The 27,945-nt window shown below is 35.7% G+C and overlaps 1 protein-coding gene across 2 annotated transcripts in view; it reads right to left on the reverse strand.

Annotated features, from left to right (window-relative positions):
• CTTNBP2 (cortactin binding protein 2) overlaps positions 1-27,945 on the reverse strand; it is a 78,442-nt gene that overhangs the window by 30,688 nt on the left and 19,809 nt on the right. For both annotated transcript variants that reach the window (XM_065743485.1, XM_065743484.1), the window contains exons 3-4: positions 13,235-13,459; positions 5,923-7,579 (exon numbers count right to left, since the gene is read on the reverse strand). In XM_065743485.1, the coding sequence (XP_065599557.1) occupies positions 5,923-7,579; positions 13,235-13,459 (1,882 nt within the window). The remainder of the gene's footprint in view (positions 1-5,922; positions 7,580-13,234; positions 13,460-27,945) is intronic.

A 27,945-nucleotide genomic window follows, 5' to 3' on the forward strand; every position in this document is an offset into this window, starting at 1 on the left:
AGCCACCCAGCTCAAAGACAATATTCAGTTCAAAGCTATGAAAGCTTAGGAGTTATCTTGGTTAAACGTTGCATTCATTAATTTTGAGCTTTAGTAGGGAATTTTTTAAGAATATGAAATTTTTTCCATAAGTCATAAAAAAATTTGTGCATTCTTCCTTGACCAAGGACTGCAACAGAAAATAGAAGAAAAATATTTTCTTATTTTGACTATTCCCTTTAGAAAATCCACATTCTACTTCTCTCTTCAATAAGCAATTTTATTTGCATTTTGTAGGAAACACAGGCTAGGATATGAGGCTGAAGTCTGACAATACAAAACAGGCTTGCCCAGATTTTACTGAGGTTCAGTGAGACTCAGCACTAAAGAAGAGCTGGTAGGGCATTACCACCAGCTCTGTCAAGCTGGGTAAATGCTATCCAATCTTTAACAGCTCCAGCAAAAAAGCAGCCTACTGGGATGATCTGCTCCATATTCCAGAAAAACAAAACTTAATCCTGAAGAATTCTACAGATGTAAAATATTTGGAAACCTTGCAAATTTCAGGCAAATTTTATATAAGATCCAGATTTACACAAGCCATCATCTGAGTAGAGTTGATAAAGAATGTATAGCTTGATCCCTGTTAAAAACAAGAAAAGTAAGTACTAAGAGTATCTTCTATTCATTTCAAAAGCAAGTGAATTTGTCATTTCAAATTAAGTTACTTGTTTAATATGAAAAGGAAACATATTTGCAGTATTACCACAAGGTTAGCTCATTCAACTTATCTACTTCTTACAGAATTCAGAAAAACTATGACTAACAAAAGGTCATCAGTACAACTACAAAGTTAACTTACAACCCCAGCTTGAAGCTGATGATAAACTCTGAATGTAACTCCATCCATCTATATTCAACTTAAACCCTGAAATTTCCTTCCAACTATCAATACTTTTATTAATATTTGTTTTTCTGGTATTTGGGGAAATTTGAACATTTTCCAACCATTTCAAAAAGTTAAGGAAGGAACACACACAGTAAACTACATCTTTTAAGTGCTAAGATATACTGCATTTACAGTTCTGACATTTGACAACAGCTGACTCTTACAGAACCCCTGAAGGACTGAAAATAACTTGCGTTCATCCTCTCCATTATAAAGAGTGCTTTTATTTTTCCTATATTTAACATTTTTTGAAACAAATTGTGCCAATTGTTCATATAAACACCAATGTATTTAAAGTGGCAGTTCATATTTATTCTTTATTCCCTCAACATGGTAGTTAATGATAGCCAGCTTTTCTTGTGAGGCACTCCAAATTCTAACAGTCTTTCTTCAAGCTTCTGCCTTTGTTTTATAATTTAATTTGGTTTGTACTGGAATTACCTGGAGGAGTTTAGAGAGACTGACACTAAGCTATTAGTAAGTTTATTCTGCAAAGCAGATGGCAAATAATATTGCTTGCAATCCTTCATTATTGAAAATAGTGTGTGTGTTTCTATTCTATTCTATTCTATTCTATTCTATTCTATTCTATTCTATTCTATTCTATTCTATTCTATTCTATTCTATTCTATTCTATTCTATTCTATTCTATTCTACTCTACTCTACTCTACTCTACTCTACTCTACTCTACTCTACTCTACTCTACTCTACTCTACTCTACTCTACTCTACTCAACTCTAACGTTTTTGGGCCATACATGGTATTTTAATTTTTGCTTCAACATGTTGAAATAAGAAAAAACATTGTTGCAGTCAAATGATGAAATTCACCATACTTAGTTATCACTAGATGAAATCTTATGACACAAAAAGATATGAGAACTGGATAATTAGATACTACAAAGTATGATACTATAAAGTTGCATTCACCCAGAAAAAAAAAAAAAAACATTAGTAAACACTAAAATACTAATAACTATTATCACAGGTACATCATTACAGATGCAAAAAGTTAGGAAATGTGAAGCATCTGTGAAAGCTTGTAGGACATGCAGTGATGAAGGGCAGAGGGACAGACAAAAACAGCTTCTGGCATCAGCTTCAGAATGTGGAGGTGGTTAATTTCAGAGCTCAGATCAGTACCTCACCCCCCACTTTTATCTTCTAAGCCAATTGTATAGAGAGAATAATCATAGAAACCATTATAGAAATGAGCAAAATAAAAAACATACTTCAGTGAAGAGTGACATAAAAAGCGCAAAACCAAGAAGAAAGTGAAAGCAGAAATCCCAGAGGTATGAAAATCCAACTGCTTAGTTTTGTTTCCATTTGAAGTCCTGCAGCCATTGAAAAGTAGGAATCCAAACAGAGCAGAAGCACTTTGGCACAAGTTGAAAGGCTGCTGAAGTTAATGAAAACACTGTCACAGATTTCGAATCAGGCCATAAATGTTCATTGTAATTTCTTACTGTGCAGTCTGTTCAACATTAATGACAAAAGCTGGCGTCCTTCCTTACAGGGAATGAAAAGGACAACACAATGCACTGCCTCACATTTAAAGGCAAGTATCACTGCATTAATTCAAGAGAACGTGTAACTGAAACACTCTGAGCTCACATTTTTAATTTTCTCTTAATAAATGCTCTCTCTAGAGACAAGGTACTAGATTTTCCTTACTGAAAATAATGCTATTGACAGGTTCTTAAAGAAAGCTAACCTAGCTAGGTCAGTTTTCAAATTAGTAGAAGGAATACCTTAGTAACTAAGCTATTGTCAATTCTTCTGACTCCATAGTATGAAGAAAGACACACGAATTTATCAACATCAAAAATTAAAAAAAAAAGATACCTTCAATTTTTTTTATTTGTTGAATCTTTTGCATATTTTCTTAAATATTAACTAATTCTGACTGAAGCTTGCTACTTACTATACAATAAAATATGAATTAGATTTCACTATCTTCTGCTTTAACTGAAAGCAAAACTGAAATTCCAAATGTTTTCTGGGGGAAAAAGAAAGTAAACAAAACAGACTAAAACCAACCAGAAAATTGATATAACTAATTGAATCTGTGGCTAGATGGCATGAAAATGCAGATATGGGAATGTAGTTTCAGTAAGATCATACTCTAAAAAGAAACTAAAAAAAAAAAAAGTGAATGAGTGACATTAATTCATGCATAAGTGGCCACTTTATCTTACTTAAAATAGTATAATTAAATTTAGTCCATTTTTTTTCCTAAGGCAAAGTCTATTTCCACATATAATTATAAAATCTATTCTTTTTCCTGGCATAAAATTTTGTTACTTTCCATACTTGTATAACATCTACTGCTCATAGTCTATACAGTTCTAGTGCAGTTTGAAAGAATACTTGGACAAAACAGATTAATTTCCCTTAAAATAAAACCAAAAAACCAAACCAAACCCAAAGAAATGTTCTGGGATTGGAAATAAATGCAGTCAAATCTAAGTTCGGGTTGAAGACAAAGATGCTCCTGAATATTCACGTGAATATTGCAGACAAACTTAGTAAAGTTCTTTCTACCTTATTTTGTAGGTTGATAAGGCAGGGACATTAAAATAACAGCTCTATATTAACAAAATAATAGAGCAGGCCACCAGCTAGGGTGAAAGCAATCATTCTTTGCATACTTCTGATTATGGGACACATTTCCCACTTGGAATTGCAAAACTTTACAAAAAGAAGTTCAATTTACAAAACACTAAGTCAAATGTCCATAGCAAGGATTGTAAGGTTAAATCACAGAATGGCTTAGATTGGAAGGGACCTTAAAGATCACTGAGCTCCAACTCCCCTGCCATGGCTAAAATGATTACAGTTATTTCTATCCCTTCCGATAACAAGTGAAGAGTAACAAAAGCCTAAATCGCAAAGGAGTATCTGAACACATAAAACACTACAACTGGGAAAAAAAAAGTTTCTGACAAAAATCCTACCTTTGATATTTGTCTCTAAACTACCAAAATATTTTACAGTGAACACAAATGTACTACTTGGAGGAGCCTTATTTCAAAGGCTAATAAGTCTTCTAAAAAATGTTCATATGTAGAAGCACAAAAAAGTGATAATAGTACATTCAGTTATGAAGTCAAGTGGTGGTGCTTATATTTTTAAAATACAATATATTTTTCTTTCATTTTTTTATTTTTAATTTCTTTTTAAAAGAAACATAAAGAAATTGCCTTAAAGTGATCATCAAAGATCACTTAGATAAGTGTGACTGAAATATATAGCCTATTTCATACTGTTGGTGCAAGACAGTCTCCAGCCCAATGAAACTATTAACTTTGAAGCTGATCTTCCCAATAATTAATTAGTTGTACATTAGTAGAATCTTAAATTCTTTACAAAGTTATAATTCCATTATGGAGTCTCACAGCTCCTGAAGGCAAACAAGATTTAGATAATATCTGGAATACTGGAAGACTCGTTAACTATCTAACATGGCAATCAGACTCAGCTATCAATAAAAAATAAAAATGAAAAATCAGGACATCAATATGATAAAAAGCAAACCAAGAGGCAGCCATCAAATTCCATAGTTATTAATTCTGAGATGTGGCAGACAGATGGAAGATAAGATTTTTGAGGGCATATTTTCATGGCGCTTTTAGAAAGAAGATTCTGACAGTAGAACTAGGCATTACTCAAGAAACATGCTGAAAGTCTTCACTGAAGTGGAATAAAATTTCTTAGTAACATGAACCCTGGAATCCCCTATATATACAGAACCAAGTCTGCCTCATGCTGCTTTCAAAACAGTTTCCCCAAGACTGGAGTTAGTTCAACTGCCACATCAGCGGGGTGACTACCAACAAGAAGTGGTCCTCTGTCAAATGGAAGCACACCAACTGAGTGCTGTGGGGGAAGGTTCACTCCCTGCAGATAAGGTAAAGGTACTAAAGTCACGAGGAACTAAAGGACCATAGCAGAACTGAAAACAACTGTATGAAGTTTCAGATCACTGAAGCATTCTTCAATGTTAACAAAGATCTTTTGCATCTGAAGTGCTCCATAACTGTGCACCTGCCTTCTCACTGCAGAAATGAGGATAAGGAGGGTCTTTTAACTGATCCTATCAAGGACGTTAACTCAAACATAGATTAAAGACTGTCTCTGTTCATTTAGTTGCCATCAAGATATCCTGAAGCTGGCATCATATTAGGCACAGAAGTCTCTACCACAAGGCAAAATGAGTAGCAGATACTCATTTTGCAGATACTCACTGACCCCAAACTCAGGCTGCTAATATAACACTTAAAGATTTTAACTCCCTCCAACTCAAATCTTTGCAGATACCAGTTGAAGTGAACCTGTGAGATGCTATGTACAAGTATTTATAAAGTCTGCAACTATAAATGTATACAAAAAGCTACAGAAAAATGGAAATTAAAAAATGCATATACTTCTATAGGTATGAAGTGATATATTTGGAACTGCATTGTTATCCAGGCAATAATATACCTTAAGTTGCAGACAGTTAATCCTACAGGAGAAAACACAGCAGCCTCAGCTATACCCTATTTTTTGAAAGGCTCACAAAACACTGAAATACATATTCTGTTGAAGATCATGATCAGAGGTAATGTTTAAAACACTGTTTCAGACTAAGAAAGCATTTTGTAACTCAAAATAATTAAAAAAAATTTTAAAGGTAGTTTATTTAATATTTCCAAATCTACAGCTCTTTCTTCTGTAGACATGAAAAATCTACCTTTAAAGCAAAGCAAAACAAAACAAAACAAAACAAAAAAAACACGTTCAATTTGGAGACCTCCTTGAGGAAGCAAACTAATTAATCACACAGAAGAATTCCCATACCCCTGGAAAGTGGAAAAAATAGAAATGGAAATTTCAGTGCTTAGAAAATAAACAAAGAAAGGTATATAAAAAAGTGAATTGAGAGATTTAGAGTAAAAACAAAACATTACTTTAGAGGGAGATAGTTTGTAGCATATCAATCCCTTTACCTGATGCTGTTACCAGGAGGCTGTCTGAATCACATGGTCTACAGGATGAAGCACTAACAGGGTTTATGGAGGAGCTACAGGCAATGGTGGTGGGAATGACAAAGGAATTTTCTGAACATGCAGGTTGGTTCAGTCCAGGGAAGTGGGAAGGCCAAGCACCCACCTGAGATGTGGCTACGGCTGGTATGGCACAGCCTGCAGGTGCCACAGATAAATCTATAGCAGGTTTTGGTGGCAGCTGAGGTGAGGACTTAGAAATAATTTCCTCATTTATTACCCTGATTCCTTGTGGTGAACTTGAAAGAGGTGAGGTCACAGTTTTGCTATCGGTTTTTGGACTTGTATTTGGGGATCGACTACTATCCATTAAAACCTTTAGCTGTGGGTGTGGCGGAGAAGGAGTCTGCGAAAGCCCCGGTTTTTTAGGAGGAATAGGTGGAGGATTCCCTCTGTCAATTCTTGATACGCTAGGTGTCTTTAAATTCATTCTACCAACTGGGGGGTAGGTGCCAGCATCCATTGAATGTGACACCCCAGGGCGTGCTGGAGTGCTGCTCTGAGGGCTTGTAAATCTCGAAAGGACTTGGGTCACGGTATTTCGAGCTACTTGCTTGGCAACTAAGTTGTCACGACTAGTAGGGGATACATCCCTTGAGGGAGGGCTTTGGGTTGTGTTTCCATTTTGGTCTGGATCGTTAGCATTTACTTGAAATCTAAACCTAGCTGCTTGGATTCGTGGATTTAGGCCTGGCTGGCCAGTAGTGTTGGCAGATGGGGAATGCAAACTGTGCACAGATGAAGTCAGCGAGTAATTCTGAGTTGCGGCAGTTGGTGCAGAAGGAGTGGAAAGGGAAGTACTATTTGAAAGAGGGGAAGTGCCACTTGGTAGATCAGGTGATAGGCCTGTACTTGGTCCATTTTCCTCAATTCTGTTTGGACCCTGTGTAAGAACAGGAGTTGTAGGAGGAACAAGTTCATTATGTGAAGACTGCCTATCAATGACAGGTTTCACAAATGCTGCATTAGCACACACATTCGTTTTTGTATTGCCAGACACTGAGGGGTTCACTGCAGAAGGCTTCACAGACACAGTCAAAGGCAACTTCTTTGTATTTTCAGCGCTACTGTCTACTGCTACAGGATCTGTTTGGCAGGCAATAGTTCTTGACACTGGCTCTTCTGTTTCAACAGAAACGGAAACAAAACTCCTATCTTTATTTTTATTTTTAAGAGAAATATTAGCTTTACTCTCGTTCTCCTTCTTTAATTGCTCAATCATTTTTATCATTTTATCTCTTTCTTGTCTGAGGTCAGTGGTATGTGCTTCTTCTCTGTGAAGTTTGGCACGCAACTGCTCTCTCTCTGTGTCAAACTCAGACAACTGCTTTTCCATCTGAGCTTCCATTTGAGTACTCTTTTGTTTCTCAGCTGCAAGAGACTCCTCCAGTTCACCAGCCTTTTTCTTTTCCTCTTCAAATTTTGACATTACTTCTTCCAATTTCTGGGCTTCTTCTACAATTCGTCCAGATAACTGCTTACACTCTTTCACTAGCATCAATACTATGTGCTTATTCTTGCCCCGTTCCTCTTCAAGACGAGCAGATAGCTTCTTGTGCTCCAGCTCAAGATTCTGTAACTGAGATTTTTCCATTTCCAGCTGTAAGAAAGCATACAGAAAAAAATTCATTAACAAAAGGGAGACTTGCAATATAACCTACTATTAACTTGACATTAATGTTTTAACCTTTGAGAGTACACCTCAAATGAACCTGTCTGCCTGGCAGAGAAACCACCAAAGTGATTGGTGGTTTATCATGACAATGCCTATAAGCAAGAGAAAGAAATTGGTTCTCTCTGAATTTCTCTTCAGAGATAAGTAAACTCATATTTCTTTTTCCCTCTATTGATAACATAACATCAATTCATATCCATGAACAGATTAAATTCTCATGATTTCTGAGTGAGGAGCTGCCTGGCCTCCAGAAATTAGGCAAGCACTGAAATTAGGCACCTGATCAAAATTGTTTTTTGTGAGAGTCCTCTTCTCAGTAAAGGAATTGGCCACAATCAAAAAGCAAACTTAAAACAAAAACTTTGAGAACAGAAATGAAAGGCTAAGGTTCTAGGTCTTTTTCTCAGACTGAAGATTAGTGTTGAAATGCAAATTTCACACTCATAGTAGCTGTCTTATTTATTCACATTTATAATAATACATTCATTTCTGAGAGAAACATTTCGGTACAGACACAAATATCTTCCTGTACTTTCTAACAGTGGGATGTCTCACTGACATCTGTGATGTACATAAGCTATGTGGTAGGCTAGGATCAGAAGACTACTTGTTACGTGCAGATAACAGATGAGAATAAATTTTCCACTCATTCATACAGTCATTTCATCTAACTCATCTTGCCCACTGACTACACTTTTATTCCAAGACCCTGTCACTGAAAAGCACTGGAAAAATACAGATTAATGCACGCTTTTATAAAATAGCAACTAATAGTGAGGCAACACAAATCATTTTGTGTTTTCCCAGGCAAACTTTTACATATGTCAAACTGCAACAAAAGAAAAATTGGTTCTTTCTTTCTTCCTATTCCTATTTTCACATACTTATACAGTTGCTTTCTGTTTGGCTCATCTGGATAGTGAAAAAACAAACAATGAGCATTCCTTCTCCTGTACTCTTTATATCAGTTCAGATTAATCAGGTTTACTTAATACTTGTGTAGAGATTTATACAGAAGAACAATTCAGAACTAGTACTTATTAACATGCATTTTCTAGTGGGCATTGTTACTATTCCAGAAAATACTCTCAGATACCTAGAAGATCTCATGTACTCTTAACAGTTTAATTTTGACTGCAACAGGAAACTGTTTCATGTCTCTAAGATCCAGTAATATTTCACAATGTTAAAAAAAACCAAACAATTGAGGAAAGCTGTGGCAAATAGCCATATTTTGCCACAGCTTACTTGGATTAAAAGTTTCACTCCAATATATGGAGAAAGACTCAGAGTACAGATTCAGACTTTAGCATTCAGGTCAAATTGATACTGATTTTGGAGTTCAAGACTGTATCATGTACCATATTCACTGGAAACTGTAACATGAGAAACAAGATGGTCTAGGAATCCAGACTGGTAATAGGGTGTATCTTCTCTTCTCAGTCATTGCATAAAATTTCTCTGGGTTGCTGGAAGAAAATAAAACAAAAACCCCTTCCAAAAAAAGAAAGCCACCAAACCATCAGCAGTCTCCCCTCCCACTCTTCAAAGCAAAACAAACAAACAAAAACAAACAAAATCCCTGTGCTTTTCAATCAACAGTTTGCCAGAAGACTGCTGCTGTAGCACAATATTCCCTGTCCTTTACCACAGTAGATGAAATTTCTTAGCTCTAGAAATGTTTTTCGCACTATTGCAGATGTGTCTGAAATCCATTTATAGCTAGAAATGTTGTCCTGGTTGATCACAAGTCAGCTTCAATACATAATGGCAACACTTGTGAATTGTGTATTTTAGTAATGGTATTAATTCAGGAAGAAACTTTACTATTATGACTAAAACAAACAAACAAACATACAAAAACAGTGAGTGAAGAGAAAGAAATCACTGTAAGAAATTGTATCTACATTGTAGACATCGCTTTGGCTTCAAATACATCAACAAATGTTTAGCGGGGGAAGAACTCCACTGTAGATTTACAGCATCATCCCAGGTTAATCAACACAGTATGGAATTAAACTAAATTAAGAAGCTATTGTGATGAAACTTACTTGGGAGTGGTTCCTTTCACAGTTTTTCACATGACATTTCAGTGCCTTTCTTAAATTTCACAAGACCAATCCTCATAGACCAAACACAAGCACTGAGTAACAGTGAAATGTCTGGTAACTTATTTTTTGCCAAAGGAAGTAAGAAAAAGATGGGAAATGTGTATATTTTTTGAAAGCTTGAAAATGCAATGAGATTATGGTGAAAAGTTAGAATCAATATTTTCTATGATTTCATTTACAAACCATAAATTACAATGGATATCACTGTCTTGCTTTCACATGAGAGACTGGTTTTCTAAATGAACTGTGACATTATCTTTCTTTTAAAAAACTATTGGCAATTTTAACACACAGCTGGGATAAAAATGGCTTGCCATATCATTACTTTATCCTATTTGTAAGTATTACATATAAACTAAGAATTCCTTGCATAAATATATAGAAATATATAGAACCTGTGTCGGATTTCAAATTGGCAGGAGGAGCATTAGAGGAGATGATAGTTTCTCATTTTACTTTATCTCCTTCCATCCCTTTCTTTTGGCTATAACATCCTGAATAATAACAAAAAAAACAAACCAAAATGAAAAAAACCCTCATATAATTTACCCTGTACTTTTTTCCTTTAGATGACAGATTTGGAACTAGCTGTGATTAATTATGAATTTATGAACTAGATGCAACTTATTTTTTTGTAAAGCATACTGTAAGCATACACTAAGCCATACCAGTAATACAAACATTTGGAAACATGCCCAAGCAGTTTCTGAAAAGGTGACTGAAGGTACACTGAGAAAATTTATAGGGACCAGTGAAAAACTGAACAGCAAATGCCCTTTAAATGTGAGAGAGAGACATGTTTTGTCAGAAAAGGTCAAAGGATCTTGCTTAGTCTAATAAAAGATAGACTAAAGGAACTAGTAGCAGGATACTACACCTTCAAGGGCTATTACAGCAATGACAAAAAGAAATTCTTCTTGGTAGTGGCAAGTTGAACCTCTTTAAAAGGTAATTTGAAAGATTTCCCCTTTAGACATCCTTCATAGTGATGGCAGTGCTGAAGGCCTGCAATACTGCCACTCTTGAGTTTTCAGGACTCAGGTAGACGACTTCATGGATGACCAAATGTACTGCTGGTGGATAAGCTGCTCTAGGCACAAAGTTAGACTAAATCACATCAACGGTCTTCCAATCAAGATGTCTATCTTTGAGCACACATCCCAGTACTAACTTCTCTGCCAACACTTGACAGATCAAGAACTGTCACTCTGATGATCTGGTTTTGAGATTCTGTGAAGCATCAAAATGAATTTTGTCAGCAGCTCCAAGAAAGGCATACAAAGGGATGGAAGGGGCTCAAGACTTAACACAAAGCAGATGACATCTAGGGGTTAGGTATTTGCTCTAAGGTAAGCCTGTAACTCATAGTCATCTGCGTACTAGCTCATTTTCCTTTGTGCACCCTTGCACACTGTTCTGACTTTTTAGTATCAAATAATCATTTTATTCAAAGCATGTTTTAGGGTCATAGGCAATAAGTCTCCACAAAAAAAGAGCTCACTCTGAGCCTGTTTGATTCCAGTAATATCCACAGAAAATAAGCACAGCTGTACGAACCCCTCATCACTTAGTGCAAGAGAGAGAGCGAGGCAAATTGAAACAGAAAGATAGAAGCATCACATGTCTAGAAAAGGAAGAACCACACTTAGAGAAAGTACAGCTAGCTTTGTGTGTAGGTCATATTTGCCTGGGTTTAACATTTTTTCTTACATAGGGTCACCATATTTTGTTGAGCTGTTCTATCCCTCCAAGTACCTTTATTACTCTACCGCAGAGAGTTTTGAGAGATGGTAGACAGGAAAATGAGGAATTAAGGGAAAGTAAAACACTGAATGAATAGTTTACATAGGGGTTAATGGAGATGGTTGAGAGAAATTAAAACTGTTGCTAGAAACCAAGAAACTTAAGAAGATACCCTGTTCAAGAACTATTTCTATTTGGATTTTAAAAAAGAGCTAAGTCACATGCATACTTGTTTAATGCCAGCCAGCTCATTTTCATGTCCTGCTCTCACTCAAATTTCTTATTTGTTATGGGAATAAAAAAGTTGGCATCCTAATGACACAGTTTAAAAGCAATACGACATTTTTTTCAAGAGTAGCAAAACTGATTGAGATGCTTAAAAACAAATCATATTTTCTTCTAGGAAACAAGGGGCATTCTCTTCTGTACCTGTAGATTTAGACACTGGTACTCAAATTTACATACCAATGTCCTGACTTTGAGATATATTTTTAAAATATAGGGTCATCTTACATGCATTTGTACCTCCATAATCTAAAAGCCTCTTTCTATAAAGAGGGATGAAAAACATAGGCACAAGGAGGGACTTCTGGCTATGAACTGAAACAAGAAACTAATCAAACTGGGCAGGAAGTTATCACAGGACCACAGACTGGTTGAGATTGGACCTCTGGAGGTCACCTGGTCCAACTTTCCACTCGGAAAGTGACACCCAGATCAGGTTGCCCAGGATAAGTTAGGGTCTCTCCAGTGCGGATATACAAGCTTGTTCTTTTCTATGCTGTGAGACAACCCCTTCCCCAAGATCTCAACATTTACTTTAAAAGCACACTGGAGAAAATTAATTTTAAGAATCTCCAAATGTAATTAACAGCTCACTGGATAAGCCATTACACTGTTTTAAGACTCAGATTTCATACATACAATACAGTATTATTCGATTGTTTGAATATGGTATCTGAGTTTGAATGAAGCCTTAATAGATGCTTAAACGTAGCTAAACTGCAGAGATAAGGTAACAACAACTAATCAGAATATTTGTATTTAGCTATACTTTAAAAATATATGGTTTCTATATTAATGCAGGATTTACAACCAAATTTTGCAATTATAGTTGGGAGTCTAAACCATCAATTGCATCAACTTTTCTTCCCAAAGAGAAAACAGAGTTGGTAAAAAGAAAGCTAGATCAGAATGGTAAACTGATAATTCACTTTCAAAATGACATTATTTTATCTTCAAAATGAATTTTTTTTTTGCAACATACTTGTTCCAAAATAATCCTCCTAATAGCAAATTTTCTAAATATTCAAAAATATTTTTATTGTTATAATTTCTTCTCTACTGATTTAGGAAGCAGAGCCACCCAATTAAAAAATGCAAAAAATGACTTACTTTAATGCAGGAAAAGTAGCTTCTCTAGGCTTCTAGTGATGTTGGTTTATAAATATTCTCTAACACTGAACTGTCCACCTATATATTGCATTGACTTGTACTGGATCTATTTTATTTATTCCGTAATTACAGTTAGATTTATGGAACGCATGAGGTGTACTCATAAAATATCAGCAGAAAATTAGCATCTGACTATATATGAGAACTCAGTGATAAAATTTCAACATTCATGATGATAATGAAGTTAGACAAAGGTGCAAATTAAGAAGTGACATGAAAGAACAAATCAGAAAGGGGAAAAATAATAAAAAAAAGATTGGTAGCAGGGTACCTTCTTTTGTCTGTTTTCAGAAGCAGCCAACTGAGCTGACATTCTTTCTTGCATTTTCCTGCAGTGAGCCATAACAGCTTCTAAAATGGAGAGCGGGTTCATGCAGATTGGCTTCCTTTCTTTCTCACCAGCCCCTGCCTCAAAGTCTCTCTGAAGAGCCAGGAATGGGTCACTCAGATTAAACCTTCCGTATCGTTCCTGGATAAAAACTTCTTTGCGCCGTGCCTAGTAAAAAAAAAAAACAAACAACATAAAAGAATAAAACTAAATGCTTTCTTTGGAATACAACTACACATAGAGCAGACCTTAATAAACAGGAAAGTTATGTTTCTAAAATATTTTCATTTAGTATTACCTATTTCTAATAGACTTGGGCCAACACGCTACACACATTTCATTACAGTCAATGCAATTTGCTAAGTAGAACCTTCTGCTTCTCAATTTAGTATAGAAATTTCAGTTTGGAATAGCTTCAGAAGTAACACAGCTGGATGATGCACTGAGAAGTAAAGGGAAGAACAACATTCTCAAAGTGTTATTTTTATTTCAGTGTATTAAAATTGTTAGTTAAAGGCAAGCAATAAATACCTGAAACATTTTTACAGTAACAAAATAAGTATTTTTAAAATTTAAGAAGAACTGATCACGGAATCACAGGATTGTAGGGGTTGGAAGGGACCTCCAGAGTCATTGAGTCCAACCCCCTACCAAAGCAGCTCCCTCTACAGCAGGCTGCACAGGTAGGCATCCAGGTGGGTACTGAATGTCTCCAGAGAAGGAGACTCCACCACCTCTCTGTGCAGCTGTGCCACTGCTCCGTCACCTGCACTGTGATGAAGATCCCATGCACTTTTGTCGAGAACTTCCTATGCATCACTTTGTGGCCATTTCCCCTCATCCTATCACCACACACTGCTGAGAAGAGTCCAGATTCATCCCTTTGCCTCCCGCTCCTTAGATATTTATAGACATGGATCAGATCTCCTCTGAGTCTTCTTTTCTCAAGGCTGAGCAGACCCAGGTCTCTCCTCCTCTCCTCATAAGGGAGAGCCCTCATAAGGGCTCATGGCCAGCCTGTAATCCAGTAGGATCACCTGGTTCCCTCTCCTCAGAGCTCCTCTCCAGCAGGTCATCCCCCAGCCTGTACCAGTGCATGCAGTTATTCCTCTCTAGGAGCAAGACTCTACACTTGGTCTTGTTAAACCTCATCTGGTTCATCTCTGCCCAGCTGTGCAGCTTGTCCAGGTCTCACTGAATGACAGCACAGCCTTCCAGTGTGTCAGCCATTCCTCTTAGGTTTGTATCATCAGCAAACTTGCTGAGGGTGGACTTTATCCCCTCATCAAGGTCATCGATGAAGATGTTGAACAGGACCAGACCTAGCACCAGCCCCTGAGGAATACCGCTAAATGCAGGCCTCCAAATGGACTCTGTGGTGCCAATCACAACCCTCTGAGCTCTCAGTCAGCCAGTTCTCAACGCACCTCACTGTCCACTCATCTATTCCACACTTCCTTAGCTTCATTATAAGAATGTTGTTAAATGCCTCACTGAAATCAAGGTAGACTATGCCCACAGCTCAGACTACATTCACTGCTCAATGGCAGTATCCTTATACATAGATTTGCATAAGAACAATCACAGCCAAGCAGAGAGCAAAAATGTCACCAATGCCCTTCTCAAATCCCCGCTCAAGACAAACTTTATCATCCTGTGTTTATATAAACTATTATTAAACAACACAATTGTTATTTCCAAAATCAAGTATCCTACTACTTTGAGAAAATCAAAATATTACACAATAAAGATCGAATATAATTTTGCTTGATAAATTGATCAATTTTAGATATTATTTTGATACATTTAATACACACTACATAAGAAACACAGATCAGTACCGACTTCTGATTTTTATTATAGAAAATATTGCTCCAAAACCTGAGGCTTAAGCCATATATGATTTATGAAACAAAAGAGAACTAAAGACGAAACCCAAACAACAGAACTAACCAAAATTTAGAGATATTGTTGTGGTGTTTTCATGCTTGCACACATAAGCAGAAGGAAGTGAGCCAAAGCTTAGAGTACAAATTTTGGAAGTTTTTTACCTTAAAATAACTAATCACAACAGCAATTCTTAAAAGTATGTTTCAAAAATAAGAACAAAAAAACAGTGCAAACAAAAAGCATCATAAAGAGGAATCTCAAAAATAATGAAGAAGATAGTTTATTTATTTTTATTTTTAATGTGAGATTTATTTCAAGCTCTGGAAGTTCAGTGAGATAAAAGCAAAACCTGAAGAAGAGTAAGCAAGTTTTGAGGGGTAAAGGAGGTGGAAGGGACAGAAGAGGCTACCCAGAAGGGTTAGGAAGGCACTGGAAAAGCTTGATGTTCTAAGTTTAACGTATGAAAAGAAGGCCGAACAAAGGTGACATCCTTTCAGGGCATATGAAACCAAAGAACATTAGAACTACATGAGAAAAGCTCTCCACAGACTAGCTACAAATAATGTACCTTAGTGAATTCCCAACTTCTGCATTTACAGTGTACAACATTGAGATTTTGGAGGAAATTAAGAAGTAAAAGATAATTTAATTGCAGCAGATGCAAGTATTCCTGAAAAATTTTCAATCTGCTTTCCAATTTGACAGCATAAATGAAACCAGAGAATATATACATATTTGCTCTGCAAATAACCTCTAATTAGTCACATTTCAAAGCCTTAATTTTCGTCTTATATTTTAAAACAAAATACAATAGTTAGTGGGGAGAGGCTATACTTGCAGCTCCTAGTTTTATACACAAGAGTTATAACACAGGAGTTATACAGGAATTGTATAGCTTAGAAATTCAACCTTTATGCAGGAAAGCAAAGACAGTCCTAACCCTTAATGGACTGAAGCACTAAGCAGACAAACAAGATGACAAACGCAAAAGGTTAAGAATTTAAATAGAGATGGAGGCACAATCCATACATAAAACATCAGCAGTCTAAAAGCCTCTCAGTTTATATAACGAGACTGAACCATCAAAGTTAAGAAAGGCATATCGAGGTAGGAGCTCAGCTGTACGTTAAAAAGTAAGGAAAAAAAAAAGTCATCAGAGCTTCATTCTGAAGTCCAGAAACCAATAAAGACAAAAATGAAGAACAAAAGAGCAACTGTTGTGCTGCCACTATATAATTAATATTTTGTTTGTATATTAGATAGCACAAGCAATTACCTTACTCAATGTAAGAATTATATCAGAATTAGATATGGAAGGAAGAAGGCTAAGACAACCAAAAGTTTGGAACAGTTTCCACATTAGGAACGATCATCCAGGCTATGGACATTTTGCTTAGAAAAGACTGGGTGGGATATGAACATCTACTTTAAACATAAAGTCATAAGCATAGAAGGAGAATGAATGCTGACAGTTTACTTATCTAATAAAGGAATTGTGGGGCATCCAGTAACTCCACGTATCCATAGGAAACTCGTCCAGATGGACTTCAGATTTGAAGCAGTTTATGTTATGTTATTATACATAGCTCAGATAAATACAAACAGAAAGGTGAGAATGACACCATTTTGAGTGAAGTCTCCCCTTTATCTGCTGAAGTCTCAGTAGATAATGCAACACCTTGGAAGCTGCGAGACATCTAATATAAGAAACCACCATAACCTCTGGCTATCTGTTCCATACTCAAGAAGATGTTTTGGTCAGAGATGAATGTTAACATCACTGTTTGTGTTCTCATCTAGTCTCAAACATATCAGTGGGGTTGGACAGAGCTGTATATAATCTCCACTGTCTCCTCCAAGCTGAATACGTATCAGGCACTGATAGAGCTTTTCACTGTATATGAGACATAGTACTCTGTTAAACTGAAACCCAGTACTTACTGGGTATTTCTAGAATTTGTCATGCCACAGAAAAATAAAAATAGAAAATAGGTTAAATACAGATCTAATGAATAAAAGAGACTTAAAAAAAACAAAACAAAACAACACACACCACAAAGAAAAACACCAAGTGAAGAATGTCAAAACACTAATTGAGGCTGCCAAGGCACTAAAGTGTACCAAAGCATCAGAGGTTCTCACAGGCATGGCACTCTACCATTGCCACAGCAGAAGCAGCAAAACAGTAAATGCATATTCTGCACCAAGGATAGTTCTAAAAATATTCTTAATACATTTTCTACTTTCAAAACATTTCCAATTGCTCATACATCCTAAGAGAAGAGGTTAGGAAATTCAACAGTCTGACAGGGAAATTAAAGTGTCTGTTAGCTTTCACTTAAAATGAAAACTTAACTCAGATCATCTACTTTCCTGCTAAATGGCTTTTTAACTTAAAAACTTCTAGCAGTTGCAAAAAGAAGCATACCTTTTCATACAACACAGAAGAGTTGTGGTGTTTTGTTGCTGTTGTTTTAATTTATTTTTAAACTGGAAGATGTCAACACAAAATCCTGTAAATTATGCTATTTCAGTTTCTCCTGAATCACACTAGCCACCTTCTTAATAGTTTCCCTTATATTCCACTGACAATGCAAATAGCAAAGAATATCAGGAAGTCATACTGAGTTTTAAACTGAATTAGGGCAGATTTAGATTAGGCATTAAGAAGAAATTACACTGGACACTGGCCTAGGATGCCCAGATGGCCCATTCCTGGAAGTTAAGGCCTGGCTGGTTCAGCCTATGGGCAACCTGACCTAGTGAGTGATGTCCCTGCCTGTAGCACGGCAGTTGGACTAGATGGTCTTTACTTCCAACCTAAACCATTCTATGATTCTGTGATTCTAAGACCTATACTTGTCAAATTTAAGTGTATGCATATTAATAGCACATGTTTAATATAATAAATCCACACTTCATCAAAATGATGTACATAAATTTGGATGAACAAACGTAATTAATGCACTACTACTAAGAGTGAAAGCATCTCAGCTCTTCCTATATATTAACACCTATATTAATCCCAACAATACGATTTACATCAAATTTGCAAATTGATTTAAATCTACTTTACATTAAAAACAAAACAGTTTACAAGAAAAGACAATCAGGATGTTCTGAAATAAACTTCAGAACTTCTGGAGCATTGCCAAATCATTGAGCATTCATTTGAAATTATCGTTTTCCAGAAATCATAGTGTTATGTTAGCACAGACAGAGAATTGCTAACATTTTAATGTACATCTAAAACTATTAATAGAAATCTGCTGTTAGCCCCCAGAAATAAGCTTCTGGGCTCCTGCAGTAGCTACTACACATAGATACTTGCTCAAGCATATTGAAAAGAAAAACAACAACAAAACCCTAGGAAAGAAACAGGAACAGAACTGGGTACGCTCCTTCCCAGACATAACACCCATGGTCACTCTTCCTTTTCTGTTAGGCCACTTTTGAGCTTTGAGAAGCATAAGACTGGGCTGACTTAGGCAAAGAATACCACTCCCATACTTGTCTGCCAAAAGGAGAACCATAAAGCGGAAAGAGAGAGCAAGCTGGAACTCAATCACGTTGTCAATACCTAAAACACAGTTCCAAATGGGTATAAATGTTTTTGTGCAGAAGGAAGCACTGCATTCACTTATCTCTTGCAAGCATTCTTTTGAGTGAAAATCATCACCTTTTTGAGGAAATGAAATGTTTTCTGTGTCTGAGGTATACCTTTTGCATCTTACTCTACAAGTTCTCAGATGTAAAAACAGCTAATTTACGAATGCTGGAGCCAGGAGCTTGCTCAAAAACAGCTTAGCCAACGTGGCAGAACCTTTGGGCACACCTAAGACCTTCTGGTACCTGAATGAAATACATTGTAAAAACATAGGCTCTTTTTGACTCCCCAAGGCCTTGCTTCCACAGCAACAGCAGAGTACTGACATCCTGCTGTCCACTCTGCTGTCATGCAGCAGCCACTCACTGGTCCTGGGAAAGCTCCCTGGGGGTCAGCACTGGCAACAGGGAGAGACACAGACAGCAGCCCTCAGGCTTCTTTTCCTAAACCATTCAGCAGGATGCACCCCATAATCTTCACAGGGCAGCTGACAAGAAGTTGTGCCAAGGCATGTAAGGGAGAAACGTGATGAAGTACAGTAGCAAAATGGGGAGAAGAGAAAGAAAGGAGATAAATCAGAATATTTTAAGCTAAAAACAAAACAATCCCTGATGGAAATAATGATGGATGTGTATCATCACAATATTTCCACAAATTATTACTTTAGCTTATAATAGCTGTGTCCCTTTGCACTTCACCAATAAACATGAGACAGGAGAAACAGAAATACTAAAAGCAGAAAATTATTTCACATCTTTCAGCATTGAGTTTAACGTCATAACAGCTAGCAGCAACACCAGGATATCTGCTTTTGATGGCACTCGTTATCTGGGGAATGTACAGCCTAATGTCACATGGGTCATTAATCCTTTAAAATAGTATCTGCTTAATTCGGTGTCTGTGCTAAAACAGCATTAGCAGTGTCTGACATTAACTTGAACTGCACAGCAATACATACAGAAAATATAATTTAAAATGTCTAGTTGAAAATAATTAACTGAACGTATTTTCAAACAGAAGATTTTCAAAACCAGAAAAAATATGCATCCATTATAGCAGGTAATCACAAACGCTGTATTGTGAGAGGTGCTATATCAGTTCATAAGCTGTCAGTTTTTTTCTCCTGCACATGCCCATTTGCACATCAACTAGTTTTTTAATTACATAGCTGAGACTGAAAATATTTAAAGGTATTTAAAGATGTCCATGATAACTTACATTTTTGCAGCATATGCCACCGTTTTGCAAAATAATTACTTAAGATAAATCATCCAATAGGAAACTGGAGAACTGCTAATGAAATGGAAGTAAGCATATCTAAAAACAGATACAAAACAACAACTTTAAGTGGTTAATTCATTAAGTTCACTACTGCAGTAGGGTGAAAGGTTAGACAGAATTACAACAGCTTTTAAACTCAGTTCAGTAAGAACAGCACATTTATACACATTTAACTTTTAAATCCTCACACATGATTTGAAGCAAGACTAAAATAAGACTGCAGCTACCACTTATAGGATAGGAACCTGAAGTTGTCTGTGGGCAAGGCTAGCCTATAGTTCTATGCTAGATCAAGGGCAGCCTACAAGTTTACATTCACAAAAACAAAGCAGACCTGAAAAACAACTTCAGAAAGGAAAAAGATCAAAGGTTCAAGATGTCTTCTCTATGATGGAGGGCCAAGTAGAAATAGGACTCTTCAATATGAAACAGAGACAACCATGGAAAATCATGTTAGAGGTGTGCATACATAAAGTGGATTAGCAATCATCCTGTGATGTACAGAGGGGAGTAATGGTGGAACACAAATTATTCTTAGTGACATCAGATAAGCACTGGAATGCATAGTCCAGGGAGAACCTATAACCTATCAACAGATTCCCAGGGCTAGATTGAACAAGACACTCAGCAACCTTATCCATCCCTGACATTATTAGTACTGCTTGAAGATGAAGAGTAGATGAATCGAATTCTCAAAGCGCCTTCCAACTTATTCCAATTACAAAGTCTCACAGATTTTTTTCTGTTGTTTAAACAGGAATACAAGGGAGAAAGCAAGACCTTCAAACAATATCTGTTTTACTGTGGAACTAAAGCAAAAAGCAGAACAAAAGAAAAAAAAAAAACAAAAACAAAAAAAACCCAAGATCAATCAACATATAAGCAACAAATAAGACCAATGAGGAAAAAATGAAAAATTAACCAGACAGTATAAACTATATTGCTAACTCTTTTCAGTAATAATCTATATTGACATTAATAGTATACATTTGCTGAAAAAAGTTTTCATAATCAGTAGCAAAATATATAAGCACTTTTAAGCTTAATGCTGCACTTTATTCCAGCACATTTCAGAGACTTCTCCTCATTTATCTGCCAAGTTAGAAGTTCAGCAAGTCCAAGTCCTCCATATAGCAATAGGTGATAAACATCAAAAATGGGACTGCATGTCATATGCTGCTGTGGAACAATGGAACTGAATTATGGCTGCTCCAGAACCCTAATACAAAATTTCCTTCCTTTCAAGACCATTTGTTCCTCTGATTAATTTCCTTTCCACATATACTAGAATTGTTTCAGCAGATGTTAACAGGTTCATACTAATATTTTCTTTTGACATATGTATTAGGAAGTGGCAAAAAGTTTTCTAATGCTAAATAGAACAGGAAGCAGTAAAAGCTTATTTACATATTACATTAAAGAGGGTGAATTCTGGGTTCTAAACAAAATTGCAAAGATGGCAGACTTCTTAAAAGAGGAAACTGGTTGAAATAAAGCATATAAATTTTATTCAGTGGTATTATACAATGTCCTGAAATGATTTGTTGGAGTTTCTTGTTTAATCAAAACAGAATTATCAGTGAGTATATACTCATTAAAAAGTATGCTATACTATGATTAATTAAGAGTGAAAGTACAGGGGCTTTTTTATGCAGAAGTGAATGTATTCAAAGTAACACTTAAGATGTTATACATAAAATGTTTTATAGAGCAAACTTTAAATGCAAATTTCAGTGCCTGCTAAAGAAAGAGTATCCTGCAGCCTGATTTTTGTTGATGTACACTTGATGCTCAGCTTCTCCTTAGAACCTTAACTACTACATTAACAAACCTTAACTTCCTTTCTTCATCACTGTGATACTCATATCTCGGCAAAGTCTAAAAGCAAGTTAGATTTTAATGAATTGAATTTTTATGTTGAAAGCATTTGATGAATGTATCCAATCTGTTTTCAGTCTTAAGTCAAATACCATAAGTGAAGAGTTGGTGTGTACACTTCGGGTGTTACTGAGGCTGAAAAAATGGAAACTTTCTGACTAGTGATGGTGATCTAACAGGCTGCTGCTTAAAAAAGAGTGAAAACAGTAAAAGAAATTGAAAAGAAAGAAGTCAAAATCAGCAAGTTAAGTAGAATCAACACATGATTCAGATAGGCTTTAAATGACCAACTGAACTCCTTCATACATTAAAAAAAAAAAAAAAAGCTCTCCACTGATCAGGATCACAAAAGAATATAAGACAAGCAGTGTTAGCAAAAAAAAAACAGACCTCTTCAGTATGTCTTAATGTAAGGCATAAGTAATCATAAGAAACATTCAAAACTATTTTAGAGCAGTGTTGGATGACAGCCAAAGCTTACTTAGTCACTGCCATACAAATTTATCAGTGAGACTCTCTACTATGCAGTAGACTGTATCAAAGTGGAGATACAGTCAGCTTTTCAAGAAGTTATCTTAAGCACCGTCCACTGCAATATGAGTAACAACACAAAGCTGCACTATTATCTCATTCATAACTGTTCACAGAACTTTCTGAAAATTTATAACTTGCAAAATGTCTCCTTCTATCAGAATCACATAGCTCAAAATCCAAGTTTTTAAAAAGTTGTTTTCTCATGTTTATTTATTTATTTATTTATTATTATTTTTACCCTTAGAATGCATGACTGTATGTTGTTTTACAAGGCTATTCCTAGTAACCTCCATTCAAGGAGATACACAAAACCTTCATTTTGAGACATACAAAGTCAGCTCTTACCTATCAGCTGATGAGAACAGCAAAGCAAATTTTCTCAGTTTCATGCCAAGTATCCAAATACTACAATGGTTCACAAAAAGCTGTACAATTCCCTCTTCTCTTCTGCACTCAAAAGTGGAGTTATAAAACTACAGTGCTCCTAACAATGTCACTCCTTATTGAAGTCTCTGTGTGCAGGAGAATAGACATTTAATTAACAGTTGAACAATATTAGACTTGCAATATAACAGAAGGCACTTAAGAACTACACAGTAAAGATGAAACCTGATTCTCCTTTGGGGCCTGGCTCCATAAGAAGAGAATATCACCTCCTATCACCAATTTATTATTACCCCAATACTGCTAAGTAGCACACTTCCCCTTTTCCGTTACCTGACAAAAACCTCCAGAAAATTAAGAGTTATAGACAGGATAGTTAGAAATATGTTTCCAATTCTTCTTTACTAGTTTTCCCCTTTAGAGTTATGAAAATCCCCCATTTTGAGGATGGGAGAAGAAAAGGATCTAAAAAATGTAAAGGCCATATATTTCAAAGCTAAGATCAATTACTAGCAGATCATTACTAACAGAAAAAAAGAAAAAAAAAAAGATAGTCAACATAAAATATTCTTAACATTTTACAAATGTTAAAGGTGAAACTCAGGCCTTGTACAGAGCTCCTACACCAGGAAAAGAAAAAGCTCAAATCACATAACAACATGTGGCTCTAATTGAGAATAAGCATCCAGATGTCCTACATAATGATGACATTAGGCCAATTTTATGATGGCTTTGTTGCCTGATGCTTAAACATTTGAAAGTTATAGGTCAATATTTTGTAAGGATGTATCACTGTTCTACACTGTGATTATTTAACCACCCAGATATTTATTATTTCTGATATTAAGACAGATTTTCATGCTGGTAGAATCTCCATGAAAGAATTAAACTTTCTGGTTACTTTAAACAGGTGCTTTGTCTAGACTTCTACAGATCTTCTTCCACAGATTCAACTTCAGACTTCAAATTCATGCAAATCAATTCATAATTTTCTGCTTGGAAATCTGACAGTCATTTTTCAGAAGTACTGAAGGAACTCCGATTTCACTTCTGACAAAAAGAGCACTTCAGCCTCCACACTTAGAGGTTAAATGCTTCTTCAGTTCAGCAACAGACAACATGTAGTGAAGGTTTAACAGAAGCTACAAACATAACTAAATCAATCTGCAATTCTTTTTTCCCTTTACAGTATTCAGGCTTTCACATTTTCGAATTACCAACATCACAGCTAAAATGTCATCTCATACTACCATACAACTATTATATGATTACAAGACTAATTAATTAAAAAGTCAGCAGTGGTGCATTTACTATGCTCAACAGTATGGATCTACTTGAGATATAGGAAGAGAATTTAGACTTTGCAAATAATTTCCAGTATTCATTTTGGAAGGAAAATTTTGAGAGTAATATATATTAGCTCCTACGAGAATTTTATTATTGCTGCTCCTCCTGGGGAAGAGAATGACTGAATGAATCTATCTAACTAAATATACTTGATTTCTAGAATGGAACACTAAAGTAAACAGAAACCTCATCTGCATTCTGGATGTTATGACACTCATAAAACCTTTACAGCAATTTTCAAGATAGTACTCTCTTCACAGATACCATTACTTAAAAATTATCAACTTTAAAATTGAATAGCAGTTCGCATTTCCACAGTAACTAGCTAAACTTGTATTCTGCTGCTTCATAGAGAACTCTCTATAATCACTGTTGCCCTGTTTTCTCAAATTTTCCATTTATCTCAAGAAATGGAATGCTGGCCTTTGTAACAGAGCTTCTGCTAAGTACTTGCAGGACTCGGCCAGAGCTGCCAGAGGGATGTCTCTCTGGGAGAACTACCCACTGCTCAGAGCAGCATCTAAACAGAGTAGGAAGGAGAAAGGCATGAGGACATAAACCCAAACACAAGAAGAATAACAGTTATGTAAATATTTTTGAATATCTGAAAATAACCCCACTCAAATATCTTATAATAATAACATAAATACTTTTATAAACTGAATTTGAAAGAACCAAGAACAGACCTCAACCTTCAAAACTCAGGAGAAGAAATAAAACAGGATGCATGAGATGCCAAAAGTGAAAGCATTACATATAGGTTGCACTTCAGTGTCACCATCAACGAAATAAACTGCACTGTTTGTTATTCCTTAACTAAAAATAGAATGTTACAGTTAATAGAACAGTATGTATAGGATGTCCCCATTACATTTCTGGTTGTTAGAAACATGAGTAATTATGGATAAAACACCTTATAGAAGTCACTGTAACTTCTTAATGAAGTCACAGCTACATTATTTATAAAGATCACAGAAACCAAGAAGCAGCTGCAGTAACATGATGCCAGGTTTTTGTTTGTTTGTTTTTTAATCATTATTTTCATAAATACTGTGTGCATCTCTACTAAAGTAGTTTAAGATGGATTACACAAGAAGATAAATGGGAGCAGGAGTAATCAAGTAGGAAAAGAAATGCAATTACCCAAATATGCAACCAGCAGAATAATGCCAGCTACATTAGTAGTTATATGTCTGGCAACCACAAAGATATTCAGATCTTATGTTAAAAAACAAAAAAAAAAAAAAGAGAATATAATCAGTTTAACAGACTCTGCTGAAAGGAAACTTTCCAGCCATTTCATATTAGTTTCATACTGCTGGTCTCCAAGGAAAATCTGGAATAAAGGCATCCCCATGAGTAGTGAAGTTTAAGCTTGGTAATCAACACATACAAAGGAGTGTTCAAATCTAGTTTACCAAATATTTTGTTTTGTAACTAATAGAAGTGGTAATGTAACCCTAATAAAAGTTTACTTTGGGAGTAGCTTCAAGAAGAGCCCTTTTTAGGCATGAGAAATACAGACTCTCTTAATCAGTTAAGGAACTGCTGCCATTTCCCCAACTTATATTGGAAATGATAAGACTTGGCTCCCTTTGTAATCAAATATGGCTGTTGAGGAAAATCTACTTGATACCTTCATCGTGAAAAGAAAAGCCTTTGCCATTAATTATCCACACTGACTTCCAGCACTATTATTACAAAAAACAAAAACAAAACCCCCAAAACACTAGATACAAGAAATAATAAATACTCTGATAGGCAATCAAAATCCTTTACAAAATCTTATCTTTTTAATAGGATATTAATACATAAAGGCAAACCTCCAACACTATACATGGTGTTTTTAAACAATTCTAACAGCTTCTGGCAATATCAAGAATAAGGTATAAGGCTGTCCTTTTTAAGCAACAACAAAAACCAAACAGAAACAAACAAAAACATTTTACAAGATAACACTTTACACATTTCCTGAACTACAGTGTTAGAACTTTCTGTCTCAAGAAGTATGCAGCACTTTAGAGAAGCTTATAAACAGGAAGGAGACCAATTTTCTTTACATGGGAAGATAGTGATAGGAAAAGGGGGAGCAGCTGTAAATTAAAAGAGGGGAAATTCAGGTTAAATTTATGGGGAAATTCTTTATTCAGAGTGTGGTTAGGCATGGGAACATGTTACCCAGAGAGTCTGTGGATGCCTCATCCCTGGAGGCATTCATGGCCAGGCTGGACGGAGCCCTGAGCAGTCTGATGTGCTGGTTGGCATCTCTGTCTGCAGCACAAACTAGATGAACTAAATGATTTTCAAGATCCCTTCCAACCCAAGACATTGATTTTATGATTTAACAATTTAACAGAAAAGCACATTTTTTTAAATGTTTGTCAATAATGTAATGTAATGAAACACATCAAGTAGCCTTCTAAAAATAATTTTAGCTGACAGAATATAAACTGAAAAAAATATACAAGACATAACACATGATTTTTGCAAAGAAATTCAAACATGCAAAAATAGCAATACAAGCAAGACATGACCTAACTTCTGTTTCACAGCTGACTTCTGCCACTGAAACCAGTGATTACCATCATACTGTCTACAAAAATAACCTTCATTACATAGAGTTTAACATCTTCTGATCCTCCTTCTTGCTAATTACCATTTTTCAAAGATACCTGCTATAAAACAGTCTGTCTTACTGGCTGCCAGAAATCTCTGAAGCCGCCTTCCGTGTGCTTCTAGCTCTGTTCTTTGGTATGGGAGAACAATAAGATTCTTATAGAAGTTCAAGATTGAATTTTAAATTCACAACTCAGCAGAATTACTGCAAGGAAGGTTCTCAATAATTTATACGCAGCATAGCTTTCCTCGACAGATCACACGCTGTAAATGTAATTTTTACAGTCTATTTGTGACCAACAAAGCTCTGCATAGCTTCATTCCCCTTTTTCTTGATAGCCCTCAGACTTCTTCCTCTCTGACCCAGAACTTCATTCCAGAAACATTAGACCTTATAGTACAACTCTTGTTGACTTCATGTTTGGGATAAAAAAAATTTATATAAATGCAACCAACAATTTTATTTTAACATTTAAGTTACAGTGCATAAGGAAAAAGAAGCATCATCACAACGCAAGGAAGGTAATAACATGAAAAGGATGCAAAAGCTTTAATTGACAAAACAAAATTTCTTGATTAAAACCTCAGTCTGCAATAGGCAAAGCCTGCCTTGGCCAAGTGTGGGAAGATTTTTTACCAGATTGAACTTACCAGGGAGCAGACAGGTCAAATTATGTAAACACAACTTGCAAGTTTCTACAGCTCCCCTTCCAAAACAGCTTATTTAGCTGAGGTTTTGGTTTTTCCTTTTTATTTAATTTTTTTCTTTCCCCAAGGAATAGCTCATTCATTAAAGGCATGAAGAGCCATGCATGAATATACAAACATCTTGAATAATTAAAATATCAAATTTTCATTATCAATCTAGGTTACCCACAAAAAAAAGTTGTTAGTCTTCTGTTATGATAAACAGATACAGTAAGATTTTTTAAAATACTGCTTGATCTTCATGTATGCTTATATGATAGCAAGTGTAGAAATACTTACACATGACAATTCCATCAAAATACTTATCATTGAGATTGATATTATCATTGAGATTGAAGTAGAACTATGTGCTTCTGTCCTTAATCAATGCCAGCCTTCCACAATGCCCAGCTCACGACTTGAAATCAAA

The sequence above is a fragment of the Cyrtonyx montezumae genome, unplaced genomic scaffold (genome assembly GCF_038088225.1).
Source record: "Cyrtonyx montezumae isolate F1298 unplaced genomic scaffold, pur_monq_1.0 scaffold_3, whole genome shotgun sequence".
NCBI lineage: Eukaryota > Metazoa > Chordata > Aves > Galliformes > Odontophoridae > Cyrtonyx > Cyrtonyx montezumae.